At 45.6% G+C, this 22,414-nt stretch overlaps 2 protein-coding genes across 2 annotated transcripts in view; one reads left to right on the top strand and one right to left on the bottom strand.

Annotated features, from left to right (window-relative positions):
• Nucleotides 1-814, bottom strand: part of MTHFD1 (methylenetetrahydrofolate dehydrogenase, cyclohydrolase and formyltetrahydrofolate synthetase 1) — a 60,309-nt gene extending 59,495 nt beyond the window's left edge. The window contains exon 1 of the mRNA XM_083166523.1: nucleotides 629-814. Coding sequence (XP_083022649.1) covers nucleotides 629-666 — 38 coding nt within the window. The 5' untranslated portion in view covers nucleotides 667-814. The remainder of the gene's footprint in view (nucleotides 1-628) is intronic.
• LOC146049524 (coiled-coil domain-containing protein 170-like) overlaps nucleotides 468-22,414 on the top strand; it is a 53,739-nt gene continuing 31,792 nt past the window's right edge. Inside the window, exons 1-3 of the mRNA XM_083166061.1 lie at nucleotides 468-981; nucleotides 13,546-13,766; nucleotides 16,915-16,970. Of these exons, the coding sequence (XP_083022187.1) occupies nucleotides 13,647-13,766; nucleotides 16,915-16,970 (176 nt within the window). The 5' untranslated portion in view covers nucleotides 468-981; nucleotides 13,546-13,646. The remainder of the gene's footprint in view (nucleotides 982-13,545; nucleotides 13,767-16,914; nucleotides 16,971-22,414) is intronic.

Here is a 22,414-nt window from a genome sequence, read left to right as displayed (position 1 = left end):
GTAAGTACATTGTGTTTATATATGTCACAGTTATGTGGTGAGGGGCAGGATTTGCTCCTGTTTGTCCACATATATTATGATTGGCAGCCACAAGCACTGGTTTTGCCTCTTACATTGCACATAACTAATATGAATAGATCCTGGTCCACCAGACCAAGGCACCCCTGTAAGTGTCCTGAGGCACCCCCCAGGGTGCCTAGGCACACAGTATGGGAACCACTGCACTAAGGGAACACACTTCCTTCTTGCACTTTTGATGTCACACTCAGGTACAGAGAAAAAAACAAGCTGCAGGTTATGTGCTTCTGGCACCAGTGTAATCATCAGCCAGCCCAATGCCAGTCTGCCCCAGGGTGCAAAGTGTTACATGCAGCTGCCAAGTTCTTGCAGCAGAGGAAGAGTAGGAAATCAATGGGGAGGTGGGAGAGGAAGGGAACCTGGTGGTGATCCCGGACACCAAAAACACCTCCAGCACTGTCAGTGCCCAGCGTGAGTGTCAACACAGTGACAGCGCGGGGGTAACCCATCACCTGCCGGGTACCAGCTGCCCTGTCACACAGACAGGGGCACATGCAGCACCCACGTGTTCCCCATGCAGTGCCCGGCCCACCTTCCTGCATGCACTCACCCGGAGACCGCTTTCCCGCTGAGAACCTGGCCCGGCATGCTGCTGCAGCGCTTGAAGGAGAGAGGACGAGGAAGCCCGGAGGGGGAGATGTCGATGTTGCTGCTGCCCTCGTGGTGGAGTCCGAGCCACTGAGCATGCGGAGCCGGGTGATGGGATGTGCTAGGCCGGCCGGTGGGCGGGGGTACAAAGGTTATCCCGCCCGCCGGAGAACAGGAGGTGGAAACCGGAACCGAACCGTAACCGGATCATGAGTCCAGTGCCGGGCAAGGAGACTGGTAACCGCTGCTACTACTGCCAGATATCCACAGCAGCATAATATGTGCACTAACACTATATTACTGTTCATAAGTAAGGTAATTAATACAAACAATAAATAAACAAGTTCTTTAACTCATTCATGACTCCCTATAAGTAAGGGACAGGATCGGGAAAAGTTATTTGATAGAACGTAAACAAAAGTGTTCTGCTGTCCTGTCAGTTGTAAAACGACCTCATGCAGAAATCAGCATATACCAGTTTCCAGCAGCGCTTTTCTGAGCAGTTTATATCAAATATTTTCCAATAAAATCATACTTGCCTACCTGCCCCTCTCCTTTAGGGAGAAAATGCTCTGTTCCTGGACTTCCCTTGTAATGTATGATTGCCATCACCTGTGGGGAACTAGTTAATTGATAAGAAAGGTGTTTCACCACAGGTGATGGCAATCCTACATTACCTCATGATTACATCAAACTCCCTGCCTGACGCTCATGGAGAGGGCAGGTAGGCAAGTACGTATGTATAAAGTATTTAGTTTGATGTAATCATGAGGTAATGGGGACGCGGTGCACTGAAAAGTTGTCCAAGTTGAAGGTCAAAAAAGTGAAAACCCATGTCGACCTTTTGGCTGTCGACCTTGCCATGTCGACCTAATGACCCTGACAAACTAAACTAAAGCCACATTCTCAGATGTCGACCTAAGCCCATGTCAATCTTCAGTGGTTGACCCAATGCATGTCGACCTTAGTTGTGTCGACCCTATGACCAATACCCCTCTCACTTACCGTCTGGCTCTGCTGGTCAATTGGCTCAGGCGGTGCCGCATTTTAAATGAACACCAGCTTCTGGAGGTGAATAAGAAGCCTGTGCTCTGAGAGCAGTGGGCTTCAGCGGGGGCAGCTCAGCGGAGGCACTCAGGGGGTGTGGTGGGCCTAGGGAAACCAATCCCGGGGCAGTTTTTCAATCCCGGGATTAAAAAATGCTCAATTCCGGGATTGGCTTTCCTAATAAAAAAAAACATGCTGGCCGCCCCGCATTTACTTACTTTTGCAGCCGGGTTGCTGGGTGGGTGGGCAGCTTCATACTGCTGGGACCCGGGTTTCTGCTTGAGTTGATTTCTGGCTAGGTGGGGGGCGGGAGTGCGGCTTCATACTGCCGGGGGCCGTGTGGGGCTGGGAGCGGGACTGCGGAGTTGCTTGCTTTGGGCTGGCTAGGTGGGCGGGCGTGATCTCTGCCTGCCTGCGCAGAGTGACCTCTGATGTCACGCTGAGAGGTCACACTGCGCAGTGCTGCTCTGCCGGGTATGCGTGTGCTCAGACGCTGCCCGGCATTAGACTGCGCACGCGCAGTCTAATCCCAAAATCCCGGAATTGGAATCTCCAATCCCGGGATTGAACTCTGATGTTTTGGGGGCCAAATCCCGGGATCCCACCAATCCCGAACCCGGGCTTGGCCACCCTAGGTGGGCTGCATGAGTGGCCCGGTCCCTTCCCTCTCTGTCCGAGAGGCTGGGCCCGGGACAGATGTGGCCACAGTACCCCCTTGATGGCGACCCATCCTAGATAGCTGGTCAGGGTGCTGGAATGGGTTGGAAACCACCCATGCCACCTCTGATAGCCGCGTCGGTACAGAGCGCACACCACCTCAGATAGCTGGTCCAGGTGCCAGAATGGGACACAGACCACCTCAAATAGCTGTTCCGGGAGGCGGAACTGGCCACAGAGCACCAAGACCACCTACCATAGCCTCTCCGGCTGCCGGAACAGGGTGCACAGCCACCTTAGATAGCTGATCCGGGGGCCAGAACAGGGTGCAGACCACCTTAGATAGCCATTTTGGGTACCAGAATGGGGTGCAGACCACATAAGATAGCTGGCAGGCGCCTGTGAATTACCTTGCGAGCGGCCAGCAAAAAGCTAGCCTTAGCATGGTCCATTCAGAAGGGGACCCCACACATGCGCACAGTGTACCATGCACATGTACGGTTTTTAACCCCTTCATGACAGAGCCAGTTTGTGCCTTCATGACAGAGCCCTTTTTTTCAAATCTGACATGTCTCACTTAAGTGGGGATAACTTTTTTTTGCTTTTACTTATCCCAGTGATTTTGAGATTGTTTTCTCGTGACACATTGTACTTCAAGTTAGTGGTAAATTTTCGTCGATACAGTCTGTGTTTTTTTGTGAAAAATACCAAAATATCGTGAAAAAATGGAAAATTTTGCAATTTGCAAAATGTTAAATTTTCTGCTTGTGAGACAAATAATCATACCACTCAAAATAGTTAATAACTAACATAGACCATATGTCTACTTTATGTTTCCATCATTATTTCAACTTCCTTTTAATTTTTTTGGACACTAGGAGGCTTACAATATGAATAGCAAATTCTCAAATTTTCATGAAAATTTCAAACACTGATTTTTTTAGGGACCAGTTCAGTTCTGATGTGACTTTGAGGGACTTGTATGTGAGACACCCCCATAAATGATGCCATTTCAAAAACTGCACCCCTCACAGTATTCAAAACAGCATTTTGGAAGTTTGTTAACCCTTTAGGTGTTTCACAGGAATTAAAACAAAGTGTAGGTGAAATTTCAAAATTTCTTTTTTTTTGCAGAGTTTCAATTTTAATACATTTTTCTAACGAATACAGTAGATTTTACTAGAGAAATGTGACTAAAAATTGATTCCCCCAATTCTTTTGTTTTCAAAAATATCCTATATGTGGCCCTAGTGTGCACGTTGACCAAACCACAGGCTTCATAATAGAAGGAGCACCTACTTGATTTTGGAGCCTCCTTTTTATGAGATTTTTTTTTAGGCACCATGTAGGTTTCTAGGCACCATAAGTGCTAAAAGTTAGGAACCTCCCCCACAAGTCACCCCATTTTGCAATCTACACCCCTCAGGGAATTCATCTAGGGGTATAGTGTACATTTCAAACCCCCAGGGGTTTCACCAATTTTGGTACAACTGGGATGTGAAAATGAAAAATTACATTTTTTTACACAAACATGCAGTTCTGGCTCAAAATTTTTCATTTTCACAAGGAATGAAGGAGACAAAGCACCCCAAAATCTGTGCCCCAATTTCTCCCGAGTACGGCAATGCCTCACATGTGACCAAAAAATACCAGTTGGGTGCATGGCAGGACTCAGAAGGGAAGGAGTGATTTTTGGATTTTGCAGCACAGATTTTGGTGGAATGAATGGTGGGTGCTATGTTGCACCAATACAGTGGAACCCCCCCACAAGTCACCCCATTTTGCAAAGTACACCCCTCAGGGAATTCATCTAGGGGTATAGTGTACATTTCAAACCCCCAGGGGTTTCACCAATTTTGGTACAACTGGGATGTGAAAATGGAAAATTACATTTTTTTACACAAACATGCAGTTCTGGCTCAAAATTTTTCATTTTCACAAGGAATGAAGGAGACAAAGCACCCCAAAATCTGTGCCCCAATTTCTCCCGAGTACGGCAATGCCTCACATGTGACCAAAAAATACCAGTTGGGTGCATGGCAGGACTCAGAAGGGAAGGAGTGATTTTTGGATTTTGCAGCAAAGATTTCGGTGGAATGAATGGTGGGTGCTATGTTGCATTAGCAAGACTCCCAAAGCACCAATACAGTGGAACCCCCCCACAAGTCACCCCATTTTGCAAAGTACACCCCTCAGGGAATTCATCTAGGGGTATAGTGTACATTTCAAACCCCCAGGGGTTTCACCAATTTTGGTACAACTGGGATGTGAAAATGGAAAATTACATTTTTTTACACAAACATGCAGTTCTGGCTCAAAATTTTTCATTTTCACAAGGAATGAAGGAGACAATGCACCCCAAAATCTGTGCCCCAATTTCTCCAGAGTACGGCAATGCCTCACATGTGACCAAAAAATACCAGTTGGGTGCATGGCAGGACTTAGAAGGGAAGGAGTGATTTTTAGATTTTGCAGCTCAGATTCTGGTGGTTTTTTGGTGGGTGCTATGTCGCATTAGCAAGACCCCCCAAGCACCAATACAGTGGAACCCCCCCACAAGTCACCCCATTTTGCAAAGTACACCCCTCAGGGAATTCATCTAGGGGTATAGTGTACATTTCAAACCCCCAGGGGTTTCACCAATTTTGGTACAACTGGGATGTGAAAATGGAAAATTACATTTTTTTACACAAACATGCAGTTCTGGCTCAAAATTTTTCATTTTCACAAGGAATGAAGGAGACAATGCACCCCAAAATCTGTGCCCCAATTTCTCCCGAGTACGGCAATGCCTCACATGTGACCAAAAAATACCAGTTGGGTGCATGGCAGGACTCAGAAGGGAAGGAGTGATTTTTGGATTTTGCAGCAAAGATTTTGGTGGAATGAATGGTGGGTGCTATGTTGCATTAGCAAGACTCCCAAAGCACCAATACAGTGGAACCCCCCCACAAGTCACCCCATTTTGCAAAGTACACCCCTCAGGGAATTCATCTAGGGGTATAGTGTACATTTCAAACCCCCAGGGGTTTCACCAATTTTGGTACAACTGGGATGTGAAAATGGAAAATTACATTTTTTTACACAAACATGCAGTTCTGGCTCAAAATTTTTCATTTTCACAAGGAATGAAGGAGACAATGCACCCCAAAATCTGTGCCCCAATTTCTCCAGAGTACGGCAATGCCTCACATGTGACCAAAAAATACCAGTTGGGTGCATGGCAGGACTTAGAAGGGAAGGAGTGATTTTTAGATTTTGCAGCTCAGATTCTGGTGGTTTTTTGGTGGGTGCTATGTCGCATTAGCAAGACCCCCCAAGCACCAATACAGTGGAACCCCCCCACAAGTCACCCCATTTTGCAAAGTACACCCCTCAGGGAATTCATCTAGGGGTATAGTGTACATTTCAAACCCCCAGGGGTTTCACCAATTTTGGTACAACTGGGATGTGAAAATGGAAAATTACATTTTTTTACACAAACATGCAGTTCTGGCTCAAAATTTTTCATTTTCACAAGGAATGAAGGAGACAAAGCACCCCAAAATCTGTGCCCCAATTTCTCCCGAGTACGGCAATGCCTCACATGTGACCAAAAAATACCAGTTGGGTGCATGGCAGGACTTAGAAGGGAAGGAGTGATTTTTGGATTTTGCAGCTCAGATTCTGGTGGAATTTTGGTGGGTGCTATGTCGCATTAGCAAGACCCCCCAAGCACCAATACAGTGGAACCCCCCCACAAGTGACCCCATTTTGCAAACTACACCCCTCAGGGAATTCATCTAGGGGTATAGTGTACATTTCAAACCCCCAGGGGTTTCACCAATTTTGGTATAACTGGGATGTGAAAATGGAAAATTACATTTTTTTACACAAACATGCAGTTCTGGCTCAAAATTTATCATTTTCACAAGGAATGAAGGAGACAAAGCACCCCAAAATCTGTGCCCCAATTTCTCCCGAGTACGGCAATGCCTCACATGTGACCAAAAAATACCAGTTGGGTGCATGGCAGGACTCAGAAGGGAAGGAGTGATTTTTGGATTTTGGAGCACAGATTTTGGTGGAATGAATGGTGGGTGCTATGTTGCATTACCAATACAGTGGAACCCCCCCACAAGTCACCCCATTTTGCAAAGTACACCCCTCAGGGAATTCATCTAGGGGTATAGTGTACATTTCAAACCCCCAGGGGTTTCATCAATTTTGGTACAACTGGGCAGTGAAAATGAAAAAAATACATTTTTTTACACAAAAATGTACTTCTGGCTCAAAATTTTTCATTTTCACAAGGAATGAAGGAGACAAAGCACCCCAAAATCTGTGCCCCCATTTCTCCAGAGTACGGCAATGCCTCACATGTGACCAAAAAATACCAGTTGGGTGCATGGCAGGACTCAGAAGGGAAGGAGTGATTTTTGGATTTTGCAGCAAAGATTTTGGTGGAATGAATGGTGGGTGCTATGTTGCATTACCAATACAGTGGAACCCCCCCACAAGTCACCCCATTTTGCAAACTACACCCCTCAGGGAATTCATCTAGGGGTATAGTGTACATTTCAAACCCCCAGGGGTTTCATCAATTTTGGTACAACTGGGCAGTGAAAATGAAAAAAATACATTTTTTTACACAAAAATGTACTTCTGGCTCAAAATTTTTCATTTTCACAAGGAATGAAGGAGACAAAGCACCCCAAAATCTGTGCCCCCATTTCTCCAGAGTACGGCAATGCCTCACATGTGACCAAAAAATACCAGTTGGGTGCATGGCAGGACTCAGAAGGGAAGGAGTGATTTTTGGATTTTGCAGCTCAGATTCTGGTGGAATGAATGGTGGGTGCTATGTGGCATTAGCAAGACCCCCGAAGCACGGTGAAATGATGAACCTAATAATCCATAGATGTGTGGTATATTTTAAAGCACTCCTTTATACATAGGCCGGGTTTGTCGGGGCAAGTTTCACAGTGGAAAATAGTTTCCTTTCTTATTCCCTTTTTATAACAAACTTTGCACCTTTTTTGTGTCCTGCCCTTTCTTGCAGTGGAGGGGATTTCGTTGGGAAAATGCTGCCCTGGTACAATACGGGGGCCAGTACTAGAAGTACTGGGGCCCTCTGCCTGCTGATTCCCAAATGTTAGGCTCTTTATGACTTCCTCTTGAAAGTGCATAAATGTCCCCCTCTGGCCGGTAGAACGGAATAGCACGTAAGCGTTATACAGTGCCATCTGGATGATATACACGGCCAGCTTCTTGTACCAGATATTTGTTTTCCGCAGGGCACTGTACGGCTTTAGTACCTGATCTGAAAGATCCACTCCGCCCATGTACTTATTGTAATCTAGGATACAATTTGGTTTGGAGGTGTGGGTACTGGTACCTCGTACAGGGATGGAGGTGGTACTGTCTCCATGAATTGTTGTCAGTATAAGGACATCCCTCTTGTCCTTATATTTGACCAACAACATATTTTCGGTGCATATTCCCCTGCTTTCACCCCTTCTCATTACTTGGGCAATGTGCGTTTTGGGGAGGCCTCTTTGGTTCTTGCGCACAGTACCGCAAGCTGCTGTACCTCTTGAACCAAGGGCCTTAAACAGGGGGATGCTGGTGTAAAAGTTATCCACATAGAGGTGATAACCCTTATCCAGGAAGGGGTGCATTAAATCCCAGACAATTTTTCCACTAACACCTACGAGGGAGGGGGGGCATTCTGGTGGTTCAATTCTTGAATCCTTCCCTTCATATACCCTAAACTTGTGGGTGTACCCTGTGGTGCTTTCACACAGCTTATACATTTTTATGCCATACCTTGCCCTCTTACTGGGAAGGTACTGGCGGAATTTAACCCTTCCTTTAAAATGTATAAGGGACTCGTCGATACTAATACATTTATCAGGGATGTATAGCTCTGCAAATTTGGCACTGAAATGATCAATGACCGGCCTGACTTTGAATAGCCTGTCAAAGGTGGGATCATCTCTGGGTGGGCACTGTGCATTATCGGTGTAATGTATAAATTTATGGATTGCCTCAAAACGAGCCCGGGGCATGGCCATACGGTGAAATGGGGTGCTGTACAGAACATCTGTACTCCAATATTGCCTAATTTGTGGCTTTTTTACTATGCCCATATGTAACACCAGACCCCAAAACGTCATCATCTCTACTGCATCTACAGGGGTCCACCTAGCAAATGATGACGTGGGGTTTTGAGCAATAAACTGCTGGGCATATAAATTAGTTTGGTCCACCATTAAATTTATAAAATCATCAGAGAAAAATAATTTGAAAAAGTCAATTTCTCTGAGACCTGTTGAATCAAATTGGATTCCTGGGATGGCCAAAAACTCAGGAACCTGGGGCTCAAAATTGTCTGGTGGTGGGGTCCATACGAGATCAATTATTGGGGGGGGGGTCTCAGCTGCTCTACGGGGGCGTCTTTGAGGGGGTCCCTCATCATCAGAGGAGGAAGAGGAGCTTAAGACAAATCCTTCAAATTCCCCGCTTGCCTCACTGGCTGTGTCAGAGTCAGATGCAAGCATGGCATATGCCTCCTCCACCGAATACATTCTCCTGGATGACTGGGACGACATTTGGGATGACATTTGGGATGCCATTTATATTTTTGTGTTACTGGTAGTGAAATGTTTCAACACGTGTATAGTGTAGGGGGGGGTACAAACTTTATTTCAACCCAGGGGGTATGTAGTGTGTATTGTGTATGTAGTGCAGAAAAAAAAAATACAAAAAAAAAAAAATTGAAGGGTTCAAAAAAAAAAAAATGGAAGGGGTTAAAAAAAAAAAAAATGGAAGGGGTTAAAAAAAAAAAAAATGGAAGGGGTTAAAAAAAAAAAAAAAGGTCCTGCGCCAAAAATTGAGCACAGATGTTGGTCAGTAACGTCCGTCACTGAACAGCGCTCAAAGGCAACAGGAATTTGATCAAAAAAAAAAAAAAATAGATCAACCCTATGCCGAAAAAGCTGATCAGTGATGTACGTCACTGATCAGTGCACAGTGGCCACAGGACACACACAAAATCACAGTGTGTGTAAAAAAAAAATGTAAAAAAGACCCCACAGCACTCACAAAAAATAAAAAAAGGTGATCAGTGATGCGACACTGATTACCAGTGAGGGGCAGCAGGTGCACAACCTTTGGTGGTACTGACAGGTATATATAAAAAAAAAAAACCTCTGTACCCCCAAAAAGTTGCTGATCACCTCAGATATAGTGATCAGCACAAAAAGGCGGGGGCAGCCGACACAAAATTTAGCACTCTATCACTATCTCTCTCTATCTCTCACTATCTATCACTCTATGACACTGCAGCAGTTATATAAAAAATATATAGCACAATCTGTCACTATCTCTCTATCTCTCTCTCTCTATCTCTCTCTATCTATCTATAGCTCTATCACACTGCAGCAGCACAAAATATAGCACTAGGCCTCTCTATCTCTCTCTATCTCTCTCTATCTCTTTCAGTTATATAAAAAATATATAGCACAATCTGTCACTATCTCTCTCTCTATCTCTCTCTCTCTATCTCTCTCTATCACACTGCAGCAGCACAAAATATAGCACTAGGCCTCTCTATCTCTCTCTATCTCTCTCTATCTCTTTCAGTTATATAAAAAATATATAGCACAATCTGTCACTATCTCTCTCTCTATCTCTCTCTCTCTATCTCTCTCTATCTCTCTATCTATAGCTCTATCACACTGCAGCAGCACAAAATATAGCACTAGGCCTCTCTATCTCTCTCTATCTCTCTCTATCTCTCTCTCTCTAACTCTCTCTAACTATCTATCTAATAAATCGCAGCAGCACAAGATGCAGCACAAGATGCAGCACAGGATGTCACAAAATCAATGATCAATGATCAGGTAAGGGTTCTGGTCAGTATAGGCGGCAGGTGGGGCACGGTGACCGCACTGCACGCTTTTCCAGACCGGAATGGCGTCTGCAGTGCAGTCACCGTTAGTTTAAACCCCCCTCCACGGCTGTGATTGGTCCGTCGGTCCGACGGACCAATCACGGCCTTTGGGGGCGGGCGGGGTGAGGTGGGGTGACACCAGTGTCACCCTTACACCCCGCGGTGATTGGTGCTGTACTTTACAGCACCAATCACCTCCGATCCCGTGTCACCGGCGAACGTTATTCGCCGGTGACACAGGAAAACGCTGTGAATGGCTGTTCACACTGAACAGCCAATCACAGCGATCGGCGACGGGGGGGCGGCATCGCAGCCCCCCCTGGGCATGCAGGGACATGTCTGCTGTCAGGGACAGCAGACATCGTCCCTCTGTCACTGCGTCTCTAGACGCAGTGACAGTTTTAAGCCATGACGTATATATACGTCAACGGTCGGGAAGTACTTCCCGGCCATGACGTATATATACGTCAATTGTCGTGAAGGGGTTAATAATCGTCAGCCCTGCGATATTGCTATGGGCAACAAATCAAATTCTATCTGTTATCTTCTAGAAGGTGCTAAATTAATAAAAAGCACCTTCTGATTGGTTGCTATGGGCAACATCCCATCTTCAATAAAACCCTTCTTAGTAAATAAAGCCCTCTAGCTCTAGCAAAGCCACAGCTACTTGTTCAAAATGGTACAATATGGTGCATTTCCCCACTTCGGCAGCTTATTTCATGCCCAAAAGCTTGCTGGGCCATGGAAAATACAAGTGGGTCATATGTAAGTGACCACCTTCTGTTGGTTTCAATTGTTAATTGTTAATTTGTGACCCCAAATTAGTTAACCCTTTCAACAACTAAAGCTGTGTACACACGGGGGCGATAGGGGCTGAAATCGCTGGAAATATGGTCGCAGGAAACGATATTGCCAGTGATGGGAGTGCGCACCAGGGATAAATCGCCGGGTGCGCGCTCCCGTTTTCGGCCCCATTCTAATCGCTGATTACCTTTAGTATTCAAAATGGTTCTTATATCTAATTGAGAACATTGGGAAATGCTTAATATTTTTGTGTTAATACATGTTGAACTGTGCGCCCTCTTTAGTCCTGACGCGACCCCTTCCCTCCACACCTTGCTTAGTAGTTCAGTTCCTTATTCTGATCATTTACTGTACCATTTTCAGAACTGTGTTTACACAATCAATATTAGCTCTAAAAACACATTAGCCAACAGTCTAAATAAACAAAGTAGATTTTGTAACACTTTATATGGTGTGTAATCAGTGGTGTAACTATATGGTGTGCAGCTACTACAGGGCTTGCGTGTGGGGTCGCCCAATCCCCCTCACAGGATCCCCATTCCCCTTGATGCCCCAGTGGAACAGGAACATCTTCCCATTCCATTCCAGAGTAGAATTAGCCAAATTTAGCTAACAATGGGGACAGACCAAGCACTGTGCAGGGTAATGACATTTTCCTTTTATCTGCTAATTTTTATGAACTATGGGCCTTATTCTGGTCCATACACAATGCTGCGAATTTCGCAGCACTGCGCGTGGATCAAACGCCGCCCACAGTGCCGCCACGATTTCATGCACGGCTGCGAATGAATCATTTGCATAATCTACTGGTGCAGGGGGCTGCAAAACATTGGTTCCCTGCGCGAACGCACAGGGGACCTAAATAATCAGAATAACCCCCTATGAGAAAACCCATATGGGATGGGGGCCATTGATCAAGCTATGTGTGCTTCCCTGAAAACAGGAGTAAGCCGCAAATATTAAGTATCACCTAAGTCGACATTGACAAAAGCACTATGTAGAGACATTGACAAAAGGTTGGCACAAGGGAAAGTTGGACATTGGAAAGGCCGTGCTACAAGGAAAGAGAAAAGTACAGTACTTACGCCGGTACTTCCCCATCTCCTTACCCCCTTGATACATGGAAAGGTTGTCAGAAAAAAAGGTCGACATGGATTTCTAAAACACGTGGATGGTAAATCATGGAAAAGTAAAAACAGAATAGAAACAATTGTGAAAATATGCCATCCTTTTTTATGTGTCGACCATTGCCATATTGATCCTTTTATTTGTGTAAACTTTTTGTCAAGGTTGACCTAGTGCATGTCGACTTTTTGTGTCGACCTATTAACTGTCTACCTTCATTGTAGAACACATGCGCGAGGCCAACCAGCAACAGAAAACAGTGATGAATCTTGATTGAGAGGAAGGTGGGGTATAACTGTGAAGGACGCCATTCACAGATATATCACTTGTACACACTGGCTTATGGTGCATCGATATATCGGCTGTTCAATCGAATGACCAATCTATCAGCCAGTGTGTACGCACCATTACAGTCCAGGCTTTAGTCATATCAATGCTTGAGCACAGGTGACTTGTTCCTTAATGAGTAGTTATTATGATTTAACCATCTCTTATGTAGCCTGGATGTCAAGCCCGGTACATATGGAGCGATTTCAGCCTGAGCGACCATATTCCCATGCGTACAGGGCCCTACATTGGCCGTTGAGCACTCCTGCGTCCAGCGGCTCCCCCAGCTGGTCGCTGATGAATTCCGGACATTCAGCAATTTGGTCGCTGAGTGATATATCGCTCAGCGACCAATCGCTCAGCGACATGGGGTTTTTCACTGTTTTTGTTTCGAATTTCGACACATTCGACATGGACACAGTTTTAAATGCACCAAGTCCCCTTGCATGGCTTGCTGCGCTCGCCATGCTTCGGGCACGGTGCCTCGCTACGCACGGCACACTGTTTTATTCTCCCACCACGCCCTAGTGGATGGTAGGGCATGAAATACCGCCAGTACATGTTGGTTCAAACAAAAAAAACTGTGAAAAACCCCATGTCTACCTTTTGACTGTCCACCTAACCCATGTCGACCTAACGCATGTGTCGACCTAGACACCTGTCAACCTTGTCCTATGTCGACCTAGACACCTGTCGACCTTCAGCCATGTCGACCTAGACACCTGTCGACCTAACAGTGTCGACCATCATGTGGTCAACCCATCGACCGTATCTCTCCTGAAGACAATTGTAGGCCTTTACTGTTGCATAATAATATGACCGGCATGGAGCACTGTCATGCAATAAATCATTTTATTTGTGAATGAAGATCAATGTTACCAGCATCATGCACATAGTGACATGTTACCACAACAATAAGGCATAAAGGCTGGTAGTGTTTTAGTCCCCATAGAAACATGACACGCCCTCTATTTCCCTAACAGCAACCCATCATTGTCTGCAATCGAGGTAGTGCCACGGCAGACAGATCTGCCAGCACAGGTGCAAGCAGAACGTCTCATTTGAGGACTTATCTCCCTGCAACATGTCTGATCTTTCCAATCAATACAGCTATGATGACAGAATCGACAGATTATTTGAAAGAGCTCCATCTCCTAACAGATCCCACTCAAAGTTTGGTGATTCTCACAAGTCTCCTCATGAGGTACTAAACATAAGTTTCATTTTATATATATCTATATATATATATATATATCTATATATATATCTATATATATCTAGATATATAGATATACATATATAGATATGTAGATATACATAGTTTTGACTTAATATATATTCATATAACTGGACCCCAGGATAACTCCACTCCCAACTCTCAATGAAAAAAAAAAAACTTTCATACATTCAAGTATACTATCCCTTTAAATCAGGATGCTTATGGATTACACAGCTTCTAGGGCTTATTAAAACCATGGGGAGTGCAGGCTTGAAGTCAGCCAGCCACAGAACCTGTTTTAAAGGGGTTATTCTATAAATGGGATAATTCCCCTGCTTTGAAGGGGGTTGTTCAGACCTGATCTCAGCCCTGCGATTTTGCAAGATGGACGATTATCGAACGACTGGGCATACTTCTGGGCTGCAATGCGCTAGTGAGATGCCAGCCAGCATCAAGCTTTAGCAATTTTTTCATTCGCAGCACGGTCGCAGTGTGATTGACAGGAAGACGACATTTTCTGGGAGTGTCAGGAAAAATGCAGGCATGCCCAGGCGTTTTCAAGGAGGGTGCGTGATGTCAGCTCCGGCCTCGATCAGCATTTATCTATCAAATTGGCAAGTACAAATGTAGCACCCTCATGCTTGTGGGGGTTGGCGATAGAATCTCCAGCCCCTGCCAGCCTTCGGAAGAGGGCTGGTGACTTTTCAGACATATGAGAAAAACTCTTCGGTACTTGTTTCCTAGCACGGCCACACCGATTTACATCGGGGTGGTCGTGTCGGAAAAATTGCGTCGATCGCATCGCATGCGATTTGGTCGCATGCGATGCGATCGACGCGACCGACCCGATTTTTTGATTGAATCAAATGTAAATCGGGTCCCTGGGACCCGATTTTATATTGGATTCAATGTAAAATATTCCCTAGACCCCCAAATTTTACGACGTAAACCCCACCCCACGATAGACGCCAACCCGAAGCGTGGCGAGCGCAGCGAGCCCACGAGGGGCGGCGGTGCGCGTCCTCCGACCTTTTCATTCCCCTACTATCCACGTCGGCGTGGAGTTGAGAATAGAATAGTGTGGCGAGCGCAGCGAGCCACCGAGCCCGAAGCGTGGCGAGCGCAACGAGCCCCGCGAGGGGACACGTATAACTTCACAGGTATACGCGTCCCCTCGCGGGGCTCGCTGCGCTCGCCACGCTTCAGGCTCGGTGGCTCGCTGCGCTCGCCACACTATATATTCTCAACTCCACGCCGACGTGGATAGTAGGGGAATGAAAAGGTCGGAGGACGCGCACCGCCGCCCCTCGCGGGCTCGCCGCGCTCGCCATGCTTCGGGTTGGCGTCTATCGTGGGGAGACGACGGGGACATCTATAATGTGAAATGGGTCATATTGGCCCATTTCACATTTTTCACATTTTTTTCAATGTGAGATGGACTTAATCAAGTCCATCTCATCTTGTGCCATTATAATGGCACAAGACCGACGCGATCCTCACGATTTCAATGTTAAAAAATATTTTAACATTGAAGCCTATGGCAAAATCGGGGGCATCGCGTCGGTCGCGTTGGGACCAATGTTAATGGTCCCGACCGACGCGATGCCGCCGATTTTGTACCTTTGCCGGCAAAATGGACCTGATTTCAAAGGAAATCGGGTCCATCGTGGGGATTGTGTACCTTAACTTAAAGGTACACGATCCCCACGATTGTGGCCGTGCTAGGAAACAAGTACCATCTCTTCTTTTTTTTTCCACACGAACGCACATCAACCCGGGACTAGCATATGTCTAAAAGGTTCTTCCCGGGATTTCACTCCCGAATCCTAAGCCCCTGCAATTGACCCGGGTGCCAATCATGCTGCGGCTATCAGGACACTGTTAGCGACTCTGCTTCCCCAGATCTGCACGTGCACAGTGAAGCTCCTGTTCATGTGCACATCGGCCAACTGCGAAACACATCCATCTCTGAATCAGCCCCTAACTGTGCTGCAAACGTGCAAACTATGGCCCTCCAGCTGTTGTGAAACTACAAGTTCCATCATGCCTTGCCACAGTTTTGCTATTCGGCTATGGCAAGGCATGCTGGGATGTGTAGTTTCACAACAGAGGAAAAACTAGTGGCGATAGCGGCTTTCATGCTGGGAAGACATGACCTTTCCTCCGTGCAGTGGGACCAGTGACTGATGGAGGTTTCCTCCATACTCCTGAACAGATGGTATTTCTGCATGTAGTAAGTGATATTGTTAATATTTGCTAAGCATAATAATATTATTGTTCTTTATGGTTATAGTAGGTCATACTAATTCACACGCAAAGCTGCAGCTTTGCAATTGCTTTAACTGCCCCACTCCACCCGCATGAACGCAGTTCTCCCCTCTCACACGCCAAGTTCCCCTACACACGTGCAAATAGATGTTTAGCATAAACATCCATTCACAGCTTGCGTGCGGGAAAGGAAATCTTTCGATGGTTACTGACATCTAATGATTTTTAAGATGCACGCAAATCTAAGACACTCTTTGGTGTCTTTGATTAGGGATGGCCATCGACCATCGATGATTTGAAATCATCGATGGTTCATGGCCGATGTCGAATACTTTTGCCATCAAAGGGGGAGAACCAGAGGGTTTCCCACCATCGATGGAACAGCAAAACGATGTTTTGCTTTTTTTTTTTCAAAGTGCCCGGACACGGAGCATAGCCCCGCCCCCGACACCCGCAAAGCCCCGCCCCGTGTTTTGATTGGCCCACAGGCCAATCAATCAAACACAATGGATGACCATCAATATGTAAAAATATCGATGGTCAGCCATTGCATAGTTTAGCACTATCGATGGCCAGTTGCAAAATTGTCATCGATGGCAATCCCTATTTTCAATTTGCGGTTACCTTTGTTAGGGAAGAGGGCAGGCAGCTGACTTCTGGTGACGTCAGCTGCCCATGATCCCGAGCACCTGCGTTATTACCAAATTACCATGGGAACGCCCAGCATACTGTAAGTAGTCACATACTGTAACCTAGATTGTTCGCACTTTCTTTTTCGCATTTATATTTTGAAACATTTATTCAGATTTTTTTTTTTATTCCAACTAAAGAAAATGTGTAATTTCTTTCATTCTTATTTTTTCAGAGCCATGAAAAAGTTTTCCATACCAAAAGTAAAGATGGTTCCCCGAAAAACAGAAGGTATTCTGTCTGTATTTATTTAAATAAAGAAGAAATGTGGTAAAGGCTGGGAAACCTCTGTCTGCATCACATGTATTGCAGTGCAGACGAGGGGGAGGGGACGATGACAGAGGTGGTATGTATGTACCTTGTGGTTACCCCAGGGTAGGATGCATGACAGTCACATGATGTAGACATTCGATCCTGTGATGACCACTTCACCAGGTTCAGAGGCTGACTGGCAACTGTTATATGAGGGAATACTTCATGTCAGTGACCCAGTGTATGACGCTGAGTCATTGGATGAGCAGGTATCAGATTACCCCACAACCTCATCTCTTCTTTAAAGCTTCAGAAAATGTCTCCATGTCAACCTGAAAACTAGACACCATAATATCTAGTTATCCTAGTTCCTGTCATCAGAGCAGGGTATACAGTATGCTGCATCCCTGCAGACACTGAGGGATATGTGTCTGCATTTACATGCAACCTATTCAATCCAAGTGACGATTTTTCGCTTGTCCAAAAAAAAAAAAATCGATCTATAAATTATTTGACTGCCCTTTTCCTATGCAACCTTTATATGTCTGACACAAAACCCGTGTGCTCCCTGAAAAAGGCAACATGACAGGACGCTGCCTTATATTGGGCCATATTACCACAAAAGGCATTCTGAGCGCACAGGTGATGGGATAATTATGCTCCAACGTGAAAAGCAAAAAATAATATTTTTGCATATGTTTAGCCAATTTGGGTGCAGAAAAAGAACAACAACAAAAAATGCGTGATTTTCACCTGACCCTGCTTATCAGCGCTCATCGCTCAGCCATACACGCTTGGAGATTTTGAGCTCAACGAAGTGGAAAACTGAGCTACTGTACTTTGACCTCAAAATTGCCTAGGGGACTTTAGAACTAAACACGGAGGAGGCTTTAGTTGGAGTCACATATCACACAGCGTGTGCCTGGTACTGTACTGCAGAACCTACTCTATGTTCCGACTACCTGCAGTCTACAGTAGTGCTGATTCTTATTGCCTACAAGGAACAACTCTGCTTTCTTGGTCTATTTAGGTACCAGACTTACAGAAAATATGGAAGGTAGAGAATCATCAACGGTCATGTTCATGAAATGGGCAGTAACGTGTCATGTCAGGGCTAATTGGATATCCCCTAATTGTTACAGAGGGATCTAAAGCTGGGTACACATATGTACAATTTCATTTTTCTTGCGACCGTTCGATCGACCGAATACACGTTCGGCCGTCCGAAACATACGACCGATCTGCGTGTACACATATGTACAATTTTACTTGCGACGTCCGATGTACTCCCGTCCAAACAATCGCAAGAAAAAGATTGTACCACCGTACACACTCTCCCGTTCTGGCTATTCGCACGATAAAAATGTACACAACATTATCATAATGGGCTGGATTAAAAGAGCATACCAAAACGAGGCGTGATCACGGAACAAAGAATCGTTCGTGTAGTACAGTGAATAGAGCCGTGACTATTCAGATCATTGCTAGCTGTACTGGATATACGTACGTACGTTCGTTCGTCTATCGGTGCATTTGGGCCTTTTTAATTATGAGCTTGAGGAGAAGGAAGGCTCGTGCGTGCATTTTGGCTGCTATGGCCATTAGATTGCGGGCTATTAAAAAAAGAAAAAGGACCAAGAATCGGAGCTGCTGGACCAGAGACTGGCTTCTGAGGAGAGACACCTTCTCCCACATGCCATTGCTACAGGAGATACGGGAGAACAATCCTGATGATTTCAGGAATTATCTCCGTATGGATGACGCTACCTTCATGGAGCTGCTGACACTGGTTACCCCTTTAATAGAGAGAGAGGACACCTATTTCAGGAGGCCTATTTCTGCAGAGCAGAGACTGGTGGCAACGCTGCGTTACCTGGCAACAGGCAGGACCCTTGCCGACCTGAGATTCACCACCGCAATATCATCTCAAGCGATGGGGTTGATAATACCAGACACCTGTGATGCCATCGTCCAAGTTCTACAGGACAAATACATGAAGGTAAATATGGAAATTACATACATGTCCCCCATATGTATAGCTGTGCACATACCTGTACCCTATATGTATATCTTTACAATGCCTGTTGATTTAATCTTTTACACCAGTGGGTGGGGGGTCATTTTGATAAGGCGGGTAATAGCTTTGAGGCTGCAATGGGGGAGGGCTGATGGGTCTAAAATCAACCCAACAGATTATTAATACGCATATACTTTTATATTGCAGTTTCCATCGACCAAGGAGGAGTGGCAAAATATTGCACGTGATTTCCGTGATCTTTGGAATTTCCCTAATTGTGGTGGAGCTATCGATGGCAAACACGTCAGGATCATGCCCCCTGCAAAGAGTGGATCTTTTTATTATAATTATAAGGGGTTCTTCAGCATTGTTCTAATGGCCATCGCTAATGCCCGATACGAGTTTGTATTTGTGGACATTGGGAAAAATGGTAGAGTTTCAGATGGAGGAGCCCTGGAGAATACCTTTTTCCACGACCAACTGAAAAAAAATGAACTGAATCTGCCAGAGCGGACTGAAAATGAGCACGGTTTGAACTTTGTTTTTGTGGCGGATGAGGCCTTTGCATTGCACCCTAATGTCCTTAAACCCTACCCACAAAGGGCACTGAACAGGGAACGACGCATTTTTAACTATCGCCTGTCACGTGCCAGGCGAGTGGTTGAAAATGCGTTTGGGATTCTAAGTAATAAATTCAGAATTTTTCACAGTCCCATCAATCTGCGCCTAGATAAGATTGACAAAGTGGTGCTGGCCTGTTGTGTGCTGCACAACTACATGCGCAGAAAAGCGGTGCACACACAACAACTGGGGGCTACAGTGGACGAGAGCCAAGTTGTTGACGAGCCTATTGGTCTGACAGCTTTGGCAACTAATTTAAACACCAGAAATGCATCAACGCAAGCAAAGTTGTCAAGAGACGAGTACTTGAATTATTTCAATGGTGTTGGGGCTGTGGAGTGGCAGAATGACATGATTGCTTAAAAATGTACCTTTTTGTCATTGTAAATATATTGTTTTTTGGTGTGTAATAATCAATATTTTGCCAATAAAATTTGTATACTCACAGTTCCGCACAAGTTGTCCTCTGCGTCTTCTTGCAGCAAGGAGGGGGAGGTGGAGGCCGAATCACGGCAAGTGAGTGGTAGTACTCAGGTGCCAGGCATTCCTGGAGGGCACAATGCCACGGCACCTGGAGTGCAGACTGTACCCAGTACTGGTGTTTATGTACTAGCAAGTAGTTGCTCCACCACACCTATTTCTATGCCAATTTCTCCTGGTACTTTGTACGTATGTATATCTGTGCCCTATAGTCACCCTGCATGGTAAATGATATTTTCACACGGACACCAACTAGATTACAGAATTTTTAATTTTTATATAAATTATTAACTTATAAACTTATAAAAAATATAACATAAATAACAAGTAAATAAATAATAAAGAAATACTTAAACATAAAAATATTTAAAACAATAATGCACTTAAATAAACTATATAAAATATTTACATATGGTGGTAAACTTGTCCCACCCCATAATCCCCTGTATCCATCGGTGGTTGGGAGGGAGATGGACTTTCCAATAAACTCTGGAAGGGGCCACCAGGTGGACCTGGTGGGAGCGTATTAGCCAACGTTGCCGGTTGGTGCTGCCTTTGCCCAGTTGGTGGCTGTAAATGTTGATACTGGGGATATTGCACCGGGTGAAATACCGCTTGTTGGGGTATAGGAGCTGGGCTGATGGGTTGAAATTCAACCCTAGGCAGAGGGGTCTCATCGGTGAGACGTGTGTGCCGGGACAGAGTCCCCACACGGGCCCGGTACAGCGTCTCATAAAATATGCGCTCTACCTCCACCCCTGCCGTGGGACCGCTTTCCACTACATACACCACCATGTTCAAATGTGTTTTCATGTTTTTTGGGTGGGTGGGCGTTCCTGCTAAACCTTCACACGTGGCACTTATGTCATGGCAAGCAGTCCCACGGCAGCAATGCATCACATGTGAGCAGGCCGGGATGTTCCCATGTGATGCGTTGCTGCCGTGGGCCCGCTTTCCACTACATACACCACCATGTTCAAATGTGTTTTTATGTTTTTTGGGTGGGTGGGCGTTCCTGCTACACCTTAACGCAAGCACCTGTATGTGATACTCTGTTCAGGTCCGACCACCCAAATAAACAAAGTGTTCACAGTATTTTTTGTCAGTATTTCTTAATAAATGTTAAGTGTTTATGCAGAACAATGAACATCACATATCTATCTATCTATCTATCTATCTATCTTCTATAACTATATCTGTCAGGAATGCACACACAACGATTATTTATTTCAAAAGGAATGCACATACAACGAATATTCTTTAACAGCATGGCGCGGAAAGTACGGGGGAGAAGACTTCCTGTTGTTTACATGCTGCGCTGATGGAGGGATGACGCAGCTAGTCAACACCCACATGGGCGTGCTGCTTTTGGGAGGAATGATCGCAGGAACGGGCTGCATATCGATCGAACGTGCGTACACATGTCACTTTTCTTTCGATATGGAGCCGTCCTGTCGGAAGAATATTAAGCAGCAAAGAACCTGCGACCGACCGACCGTGGACGGCCAAGAGCGTTTTTGGCCGTTTATCGATCGCAACGAAGGGATCGGGACAGCGTACACATATATACAATCGAACGGCCGTTCGTCCGCAGATCGGAAGAACGGCCCGACGATTGTACATATGTGTACCCAGCTTAAGTATAATTCTAATGTATTATCATGTAATACCAATATCCTTTGCGACTACACTGAGGACCTCTTCAGCGGCCAATGTCAATGAACAGCTGAGCTACCAGAGGGGGGTGCTCCCATACAAATAACAATGGCCCTTATTCTGATTGACGCGGACTTTACCGCATTCTTACGGATCGCGTCTTTTCGCCGTCTGCGCATGCGTGGAGAACGCAACGCGCATGTGCCACGCCTAGACTCCGTACCAGTTCGGCAAAATCCCGTCCAAAACTGTTGGCCGCAATCAGTCGGGAAATATGGGCGTATTATGGGCGTCATGCGGAATGGCACATGGGCGTAGTTTCAAAGTGGGCAAAACGGGGCGGAAACATGGGCGGACACGGGGGAGTACACTTATGTTGGGGGGCGTACATTCGGAAACCACTCCGAATGCACGCGATCAAAAAGGCCAGAAATGTGCGGTGTCCACAAGTGTACTATTGCTTTGCGGACACCACTCGTTCATGCGGTAGGCGAACGTACGCCTAATGACTACAACCATTAACACCTGAACCCAATAGAATCTACTCCTTTACTCATTACTCACTAATAGGACGCTTGTCAGTGCTTTAATTGAAACCATTGCTGCTTCAAGGAACCCGTACTAAACACCCACAGGATCCATGAGGATA

The sequence above is a fragment of the Crinia signifera genome, chromosome 12 (assembly GCF_055691185.1).
Source record: "Crinia signifera chromosome 12, ASM5569118v1, whole genome shotgun sequence".
NCBI classification, from domain to species: domain Eukaryota; kingdom Metazoa; phylum Chordata; class Amphibia; order Anura; family Myobatrachidae; genus Crinia; species Crinia signifera.
Note: the sequence above shows the minus strand (reverse complement) of the source record. Positions and strands in the feature narration are given on the sequence as shown.